Source organism: Pinus tabuliformis, chromosome 1_2 (genome assembly GCF_031772625.1).
Source record: "Pinus tabuliformis cultivar Carrire ecotype Pingquan chromosome 1_2, CPIR1, whole genome shotgun sequence".
In the NCBI taxonomy this organism is placed as follows: Eukaryota; Viridiplantae; Streptophyta; class Pinopsida; order Pinales; family Pinaceae; genus Pinus; species Pinus tabuliformis.
The window spans coordinates 1,135,263,145-1,135,272,690 of record NC_142298.1 but is presented as its reverse complement, the minus strand read 5'-3'; the positions used below and the strand labels follow the sequence as shown (position 1 = coordinate 1,135,272,690).

The 9,546-nt window shown below is 39.7% G+C and overlaps 1 protein-coding gene and 1 long non-coding RNA gene across 2 annotated transcripts; one reads left to right on the top strand and one right to left on the bottom strand.

Moving 5' to 3' along the window:
• Nucleotides 1–1,129: 1,129 nt before the first annotated feature.
• LOC149210166 (pentatricopeptide repeat-containing protein At2g34400-like) lies at nt 1,130–2,137 on the top strand. The gene is made up of 4 exons (XM_089398893.1): nt 1,130–1,367; nt 1,536–1,633; nt 1,798–1,865; nt 1,969–2,137. The coding sequence occupies exons 1-4, from the start codon at nt 1,130–1,132 to the stop codon at nt 2,135–2,137; spliced, it is 573 nt and encodes a 190-aa protein (XP_089255019.1).
• A 2,388-nt stretch (nt 2,138–4,525) lies between these two features.
• On the bottom strand, nt 4,526–7,199 carry LOC149210165 (uncharacterized). The gene is made up of 2 exons (XR_016252278.1): nt 6,308–7,199; nt 4,526–6,202 (listed from the first exon to the last, which is right to left on the bottom strand). It is a non-coding gene; the product is annotated as an uncharacterized LOC149210165 (long non-coding RNA).
• Nucleotides 7,200–9,546: the final 2,347 nt, after the last annotated feature.

The following is a 9,546-nucleotide window of genomic DNA, read 5'->3' as shown; positions in this document are numbered from 1 at the left end:
CTTATAAAAACAACCAAAAGGCATATGGTGCCATAAAGGCCACAAGGAGTTCAACATTCATGAATAAACAAAAAAATCCTCCTTTTCAATTGGACTATCGGCATGAACCATGTATACAGACACATGATTAACAATTTTACAAGGCCACAAACATTTCAATCTTATGGATGAGAATTCTAGACAAATCATTAACAAAAATAACCAATATATGAATACCCACTAGTAGAGTACCAATCAAGCTGAGCACCATGGCTATAACTAGTGATTCAAGTAGGGATTTACCACACCATCTCCACACCAAAATAATATACAAAATATGGCAGCCAGCCTTGGGAGATTCAACCTCAACACATACATAACATAGATGCAACTTTGTGTGAAGAACAGAGTCGTAAAATCAAGTCATTCAAGTTCTTGAGGTCATGCCTCATACAACACATGATATATCTATTGGTCTGAGTCCTTGATAAAATGGATGAGTAGACCCCACAACAGGGTATGCATCACTTAAGACTTGGGAAATACCCTCATATAAGATAACAGGGCAATAAGGATAAAAGACAAGGAAATCCTCAATATTACCAGATAAACAGTGTTAATAAGAATTTGCAATCCACATAACCACCACACCATAATAAGGAAGGATTCCCATGTTAACTACTGCTATGACATAACATATTTTCCATTCTTGTATATATTAATCACACAATCATGTTTCATGCATTAATAACACCATTTCAAACCAGAAATACAAGACTCATCCATTATCATAGAGAATACATGAGGAGGCACTGTCACTCGTTGGCGAAATGCATCGAGCCCATTTTCAACCCAATGAATTCACCTTCGCTACCTGTGCCAAGCTGGCGTCTCTGCAACTAGGCAGCAGATGCGTCAGGAAATCATAAGCAGCGGATTTCACTCTGATGCTGTTGTGGCTAATGCTTTATTAGACGCTTATGCAAAATGTGGGTTCATAAGAATTGCGCACGAAGTGTTTGACAAAATATCCTAACCAGATGTAATCTTTTGGACTGTCATGATAGCGGGATATTCAAAATCAGGGAATCCAAACAAGTTTCAGAAGCTCTTTTAGATACTCCATAGTGATATATATGCCTGGACGGCAATGATCACAGGATACGCACAGAATCGGCTGCTTGACATGGCTCTGAAACTATTTAATGAAATGCCTCAACGCAATCTAGTGTCATGGAATGCGGTGATAGCAGGATTTGCACAGAGTGGTAATGGTGAAGAAGCTCTCCAGTCTTTTAGACAAATGCAATTGGCAAATGTGAGGGCTGATTCGAAAACCTTTTCTAGTATTCTCCAAGTGTGCGCTGGCTTGGGAGCTCTGCATCAGGGTAAGGAGATTCATGAGAATGTAATTAAATTTGGGTATCAGTGTAAGGTCATTGCGGTTAGACATGTATGCCAAATGTGGGAGGATTCAGAGCACCTTTGAATTGTTTAACTAACTGCATCAACCAGACGTTGTATCATGGACGACATTGATTGCGGTGTATGCTCAGAATGGGCAGGGGAGGGAGCGGAGGCCCTGAGACATTTTCAAGATATGCAATTGGCAGGGGTTAGCCCAGATTCAAGAACTTTTTCCAGTATTATCTCTGTATGTGCCGACTTAGCAGCTTTAGATTCTAGAACAGGGCTTTGGGATACATGAACAATTAGTCAGATGGAATTTTCAAGCTGATATAGCTGTGATAAATGCCTTGATAGACTTGTGCAAAACATGGGAGCAAGATGTTGTATCATGGACGACATTGATTGCAGGGTATGCTCAGAATGCGCAGGGAAGGGAGTGGAGGCCCTGAGACATTTTCAAGATATGCAATTGGGAGGTGTTAGGCCAGATTCAAGAACTTTTTCCAGTATTATCTCTGTATGTGACAACGTAGCAGCTTTGGGATACATGAACAATTAGTCAGAGATAATCTGATATAGCTGTGATAGACTTGTGCAAAACATGGCGGAGCAAGACGTATCATGGACGACATTGATTGCAGGGTATGCCCAGAATGGGCAGGGAGATATGCAATTGGGAGGGGTTAGGCCAGATTCAAGAACTTTTTCCAGTATTATCTCTGTATGTGCCAACTTAGCAGCTTTATAACAGGGCTTTGGGATACATGAACAATTAGTCAGAGATGGATTTTTCAATCTGATATAGCTGTGATAATGCCTTGATAGACTTGTGCAAAACATGGGAGCATGCATAAGACGTGAATTATTTGAATTATTTGCCGTAGGCTATCTGTTAGACATTTTGGTGGAGGGGTTTTCAGTATTATTTTCGGTTAAAATTAGAATTACAAGTTTGAGCTGTAAACTTTCTACAATTAAGGTGTCAAATCTATATACATAGTCAAAAATCCAATTTAAATAACAAAAATCTTTTAAATAACAAAAAAATAAGATTTCACAAATTTTTTTATCAATTCAAACCAAAATCTCCAACAAAAAAATTAATTAAAAAAAATAATAATAATAAATATCATAGTTAGACAACACCAAATTATTTGACAAAATGCATAAAAGGTCTCATGGATAACGGTTGCCCTCAAACTCTTTGAACAAATGAACTCTCTAGGACGAGACCAGCCCATGTTATGTTGCTTTGTATTTTCTCTGCATGGTTATATGCATGAATCGTGGATGAGGGCTGTCAGTACCTCAACTGTATGGGAATACATTACAATATCACGCCTGCAGTGGAGAACTATAGCTGTGTGGTTGACCTTGGCCGTGCAGCCGATACTGTATGAGAATACATTACAATATCACACCTGCAGTGGAGAACTATAGGTGTGTGGTTGACCTTGGCCGTGCAGCCTATATAGACAAAGCACAAGACTTTATCAAGAAAATGCCAATAAAAGCTGATGCTTTTGTATGGATTTGTTTCTTGGTGCCTGTAGAGCACAAAAATCTATAGATAGGACAGTATATGGCAAGACACTCGAGTTGGACCCTACAAATACTGCACCCTATGTGTTTCGATCAGACATCTACGCTAGAGCTAGCAGGTGGAGGGCACATTGAAAAGGAACGGAAAATGATGAAAGACAAAAGGCATAAAAAAGCGAAACACCTGGATGTAGCTGGACTGAGGTAAATAAACAGGAGAGGGGTTGCATTCAAAAATGCAAGAAAACTATAGGAAGTTTGAGACATTGGCCTGTGACAAGAAGGTCACAGGTTGTGTTCTCTGATGTTTATATTGAATGATTTAGGAGGAGAACCAAACTAAATGCCACCCTGAGAGGAGTTGGCAATTGAATTAGACTATTAAAGGTGTTTGCTATCATGATTGTTCGAGTTAATGAAAACCCTCCAGTCTGACTACGACGCTGCCACTGTATCCATCTCCAAAATTTGCAGCAGGAGGAATTGCTGACGTATGCCAACTGACCATTGCATCAAGGATGGGTAGTGTCATTCGAGCCACTGTATCCATCTCCAAAATTTGCTGCAGGAGGAATTGCTGAGATATGCCAACTGACCATTGAATCAAGGATGGCTAGTGCCACTCGAGCCACTGTATCCATCTCCAAAATTCGCTGGAGGAATTGCTAAGGTATGCCAACTGACCATTGCATCAAGGATGGGTAGTGTCACTCGAGCCACTGTATCCATCTCCAAAATTTGCTGCAGGAGGAATTGCTGAGGTATGCCAACTGACCATTGTATCAAGGAGGGGTAGTGTCACCAGAGGGGTTAGCAGCGACATTCAGTGAAGCAAGCAATAAAAGGCATAGGCATGTTGAGCTTTCATTGTTTGCGGGGACTCGTGTCTAGGGTCTATGTCAGCTTCCAATATATCAGAGCAGTTGATGATTTACTCTCTGCTTTTGGCCCCGATTGAGGGGCAATGTGGACAAAGATTATTTTATATTAATATTAATAATTACTTATCTGGATAGGGTGTTTTATCTGATTCATTTAAAACGGTCAGTCTCAAATGCTTTTAAAGCAGATTGTTATGTCCAATAAAACAACATTCTGATCAGACTTTTAACTATCAAATGAGCACATTCATACAACATTCAGTAGGATAGTGTGTATATATATATATATATATATATGATTTTAAACCAATAGGGAACTATCATAACTCTATTTCCTTAAGAACTCAATAGCAAGTAATATCAAGGAACTGTTCGCCTGATAAACATTCTGTTCACAAGACTATAAGCCATCACAAATGAATTGATTCGCATTGCCTAGTTCGAAGTTCGAACTGATGGGTTCTTGCCGTTGGGTCTGTTAGGGATGCCATCCATCCATCACAAATGAATTGATTCGAATTGCCTAGTTCGAACTGATGGGTTCTTGCCGTTGGGTTTGTTAGGGATGCCATCCATCCATGAATATAGGAAAGAAGAGTACAAGGAAAAGGAAATGAATATAGCATGACATCCATGAATATAAGAGTATAAAGAGTGTTTTTTTTTCCATAGAAATAGAGATAATATAAGGAAATGAATATAGGAATGACATCTAGGAAAGAGTATAAAGAAACATCTCTTAGATATAGGAAAGAGTATAGCAACCATCTCTTAGATATTCCATACCGTTTTCTTTGAAAAAAATACATTAAATCCATAATTTTTTCTTTGAAATTAAAAATAATACATTACGTCCACAATGTCGTTCAAAGCTCCTCCAATTCATGCTCCAGTTAATATTCGGCTTTCGAAGCTTCGTCAAATGTTCTATCCCCGTAAGCTCTTCACCTTGACACAGTTAAATGCACACAAGTCCTCCAAAGATGCCTCTAATTCTATGCACCAGCTAGTGTTCAACATTTGAAGATTTGAAAGACCAAAAAGCCCTCCTACTCTCCTCAATGCGCCACCAGCCTCCAACTTTAGGGTTATCTGAGTTGTTGGAAATGCCCCCGCCTCTACCAGACCATTACAATTCTTAATTTCGACATCTTGAGTAAAACATCTTCAAAATAGGAGACACCTCCGAAGAGTCTCTTAAATTGTTAAATGTTTCAATTCCCCTCCATCTTTTTTTAATGGCTGGTTGCTTCGCTGAGAATCCTCTATTGAGAGTCAACATTCTAATGGAATCGAACAAACATTTCAATCCGTAGCAAAAGTTGAGCTCCAATTCCTTGAAGCTCCTCAGAAGACTGAATAAGAGTATTTGCAACGATTTAGGAATTTAGGAATATCGAAGCCTCTCCAAATGGGATCTCCAAATGGGAACAGATGCAAAAGCTAACGATTCGTTAAGTTGCCAATGGAATCTGATAACCCCCGCAAATCGGAGCAGCCGATGAAGTCAATCCTTTGCAGGTTCGCTAAGTTGCCACAGGAATCTGGGAGTTTGCAGGTTTGCTAAGTTTCCACAGGAATCTGGGAGCCTCTGCACGTCGGAGCAGCCGGACAAATCAATTGGAAGTTTGTGAAGTTGCAAGGGATTCTGGGAACCTCTGCAAATCGGAGCAACTGAAGAAGTCAATCGTGTGGAGACTCGTTAAGCTGCCAAGTGAGCCTGGAAATCTCTGCAGAATCGCAGATGATGGGAGCAGTCGGATAAGTCGAGCTTGGAGGTTCGTCAAACTGCCAAGGGAGACTGGTAGCCTCTGCAAGGGAAAAGCTTGTAGGTTCATCAAGCCTGTTAAGGGAATCTGGTCGCCTCCGCAGCTGGTAGAAGCGGAACAAGGGTTTGGACGCTCGTCAAACCGCCATGGGAATCTGGGAACCGCCAAGGGAAATCTGGTAGCAGTGGAACAAGTGAAGGGTTTGAAGGCTAGTCAAGCCGCCTACGGAATCTGGGAGCCTCTGCAAGTAGGAGCAGCCGAATAAGTGAAGGGTTTGGAGGTTCGTCAAGCTGCCAAGGGCATTTGGGGGAGCCTCTGCAGATGGAAGCAGCGGCTTGGAGGTTCGTCAAGCTGCCAAGAGAATCTGGAAGCCGTTGCCACTGGGGGCAGCGGGACAAGAAAGAGATTGGAGGCTCGTCAAGCTGCCAAGCGAATCTGGGAGCCTCTTCAGCTGGGAGCAGCCGGACAAGTCAAGAGTTTGGAGGTTTGTCAAACAGCCAAGTGAGAGCAGACCGACAAGTCGAGTTTGGAGGTTTGTCAAGCATCCAAGGGAATCTGAGCGCCTCTGCAACTCAAATTCGACATACAAGTGAAAACCTTTCACGACCTTTTGAGAAGATGCTGTTCGTCACCAAACAATATCCAGAGTTCAATTACGAGTCAGAAATGCCATATATCAATCCAATAAATTAAAACTAAGGCTAAAGGAAGAATCAGAGTTCTCACCCATTATAGGTGTTTCTATGTCAAAACGGCTTATGCCTCTAACATTAAAAGGAGCCGCACTCCACTCTTTAATAGTGCTAGAGTCGTATCGCGGCTTCTTCTGACCAGTTTGACGGTGGCTTGTTTTCTTCTCTTCGAACGCCAGCATGGATCCACCATACACTCCATTTTCGCCCCTCTTACAGCAGAGCTTGCAGTTATCCCTCGGGAGCATGCTCAAGACTCAATTATACAGTCCAGTTTTGCGCTGCATCCACCGAAGTTTTGATGGCTGGACGGCATAGGATACCAGAATGATAGTTGTCTTAAATTCCACCATCAACACGATCTCCTTCGAACACCAACTTGATTCCGCATATCTTGGAGAGAAAATTGCCAAACACCAACTTGATTCGGCATATCGTGGAGAGAAAATTGCAATATGGACGGAAGTCGTTTCAATAGGGCCTTCCATTTAAGAAGTTAAAGCGATCTCCCTCTTGCAATTCCTGCTGGTCCAAGAATGCTAGCAATCAGTGTTTGCAAAGATGATCCGAGATCTAGGTGGCCAATGTTTTCTTGCAATCAGGGCCACGGTGGTCAATGAAGACATCATACACATAACAATTGTAGTTAGCGTACGTGGTGGATGCAGAGGAGAAGGATCCGAGGATGCCATACCGCCACAGATTGGAATTACACGATCGTCTGGTGGATGCAGAGGTGGACGATCGAAGAATGCCATACTGCCTCAGATTTGGAATTACGTGATGGTCTGGTTGATCTCAGAACAAGTGCAAAGTGGCTACCAGCGGGATGACCCGACCCCAAGTTACCACTAGCACACTCTCAATACTTGCCAATAAAGTGACAACAAAACTTGCGCTGTCTCTCTCAATACTTGCCAATAAAGTGACAACAAAACTGCTCTGAAATCCGGTAGATTTCGGAGTTTCTTGTCTCGCTCAGCAAACAGGGTCCTCCAATACCGTGAACGAACTAAATTTATCACCTTTTTTTTTTCATATTTTTTTAATTTATTATTCGAACTACGGAAGCGAGAAGCAACAGGTTCCTGGCAATTTCATTTGGTTTGGTTGCCCCGAATCTTTTCTTTTTCGAGTCAAAATATCGTGGATGACAACTGGCATGGGTTAATAGCATCTTAATGTTACCGCACATGACCCGTTTTTCTCGAGAAATTTCTTTGTAAAAAACCTAAAGAAAACCAATTCGTTGAAGCGAGCGAGAAAGTGGGGGCAGCGCCTAACCAGCCATATATCGCGTATTCAATGCACCGGGAGATGCACGCGAGATAATCACACACGAATTTGAAAACTCGTCACTAAATAAAAAAAGGCAATTTGCGTGTTAACGGGCTATGTCGCGTGCATCTCCGGGTGCATTTAATACGCGATATATGGCTGGTTAGGCGCTGCCGAAAGTGGGGGCCAATTTCATTTGAAGTTGTCTAGTATTTGAACATTTCACCACCCACCGACTTAGATTTTGGTTATACGTAAATGTAGTTAATGTAAATTGGAAAATTTATTTGTCATTTTACTTGGAGGTAAACAAGTGTTGCACTTCAATTTAGTCGGTAGTTAAAAATTATGTTATGGGAAAATTGCATAAAAAAAAATTCAATTTAGATAAATTAAAAGTGGTTAATAGGTCAATGGAATCTGGCAACTAAGTCTGTCTCTCATTCAAGTTAAAATTTATTTTATGGGGTGGGTAGTAACCAGTATACATATTTATAGTTTTACTCCTACATAACCCTTGAAAAAACATATATAATGGTGAGAAATAACTCTTGGTAAATATATTTATTTACATCATATTCCTATAGATTTTGTATGCAAAGGCTTGCTTAAATTATGGTAGGAAGATGGTAAATACGTTATTTACTTTCCTCAAAGTTTAAGAATAAAAAATCATCACACATGAATATTGCAACCATATCCATAAATTATGGAATAAAATATGTGAGGTTGTTATCTACATGGCATAATCTTAACCAAAGGGTGCAATAAGACCTTCAAGTTATGGTCCAATCAAATGTTTGGAAAATAGTTTTTTTAATCACATTGAAAATTAAGTACTTATTTATAAGTTGCATTGGCCCATGCTAAACTAATAATGGTCAAAAACTTATTTAAATTATAGTGAGAAGTAACTACAAAGACTTGTTTAAATTATATTGGGAAGTAATTGATGGTAACAAATTTATTTACCTAGGTACGGACTATTTTAAATTTGGATGGTTTTCTTGCAAAGCTTAAGAATAAAAAATGGGTGTAGTTTAACTTATCCATAAAATGATCTTTTTCACGGTATAATCCATTTATGCATTCAAAAATATATTTTAAATTACACATATTTAAAAAGCATGCTTGAATATAGCAACAATATTTATAAATTATGAAATTAAATATGTGACACAATTATCCACATGGGATTATAATGTGTTGAGGCTACAATATGAAAAGTTATGGTCCAATAAAATATTTGAAAAATAGTTTTTTTAACAATATTGAAAAATTATTTATTTTTCAAAGTTAAACATTATAAATTTCAATGTTCAATGTTAAAGTAACAATATCAATGGGTAAATTCATTGCTAGAGTCTTGCCTTAGCAAAGACTAATGAGGAGAGTAGTAGTCATGTGACCAAATGTGGTCATGTCATCAAATATGGAATTGGGACTTCTTCTCCTTCTTACTTTATGTGGCGGTCATGTCATCAAATATGGAATTGGCACTTCTTATCCTTCTTATTTTATTCGGTTCACAGTCCTCGGAAATTGGTGACCATTATGTCCACAAAAGTCCTCGGAAATTGGTGACCGCTATGTTCACAAAATATGTGTACCAGGCATATCTAAGTAGATTGGTGACCATTACATCCACAAAATAATTGTACCAAGCATATTGAGGTAGATTAAACAATTCCTCACAATCAGGGAAACAACTCCCTTGGTAAATAAAAAGACCCCTATTCTAGTCAAAATACATTTTGGCTTGGAAGTGGAATGCTCCTGCATCATTAAGACTCCACCAAGCCCTTCCTTGTAGGCATTTGTACATACCACAAAATCTTTGTCTCGATATGCAATCCTCAACATAAGAGCATTAGTGAGAAATTGTTTCAACTGCTTGAAGCTCGTTGCACATTCAATTGTCCACTCGAACTTATTTCCTTTCCTTTGCAATAATGTAATGGGGTGGCCTATCTTGGAGAAGTTCCTAAAGAACCT

What these genes read in the sequence shown, in the direction of transcription:
- LOC149210166 (XM_089398893.1), top strand. Translation starts at nt 1,130, where the DNA reads ATGATCACAGGATACGCACAGAATCGGCTGCTTGACATGGCTCTGAAA. An exon ending in CTTGGGAGCTCTGCATCAGG is followed by an intron (nt 1,368 to 1,535) that starts GTAAGGAGATTC and finishes GTGTATGCTCAG; the next exon opens with AATGGGCAGGGGAGGGAGCG. An exon ending in TCAAGATATGCAATTGGGAG is followed by an intron (nt 1,866 to 1,968) that starts GTGTTAGGCCAG and finishes AATCTGATATAG; the next exon opens with CTGTGATAGACTTGTGCAAA.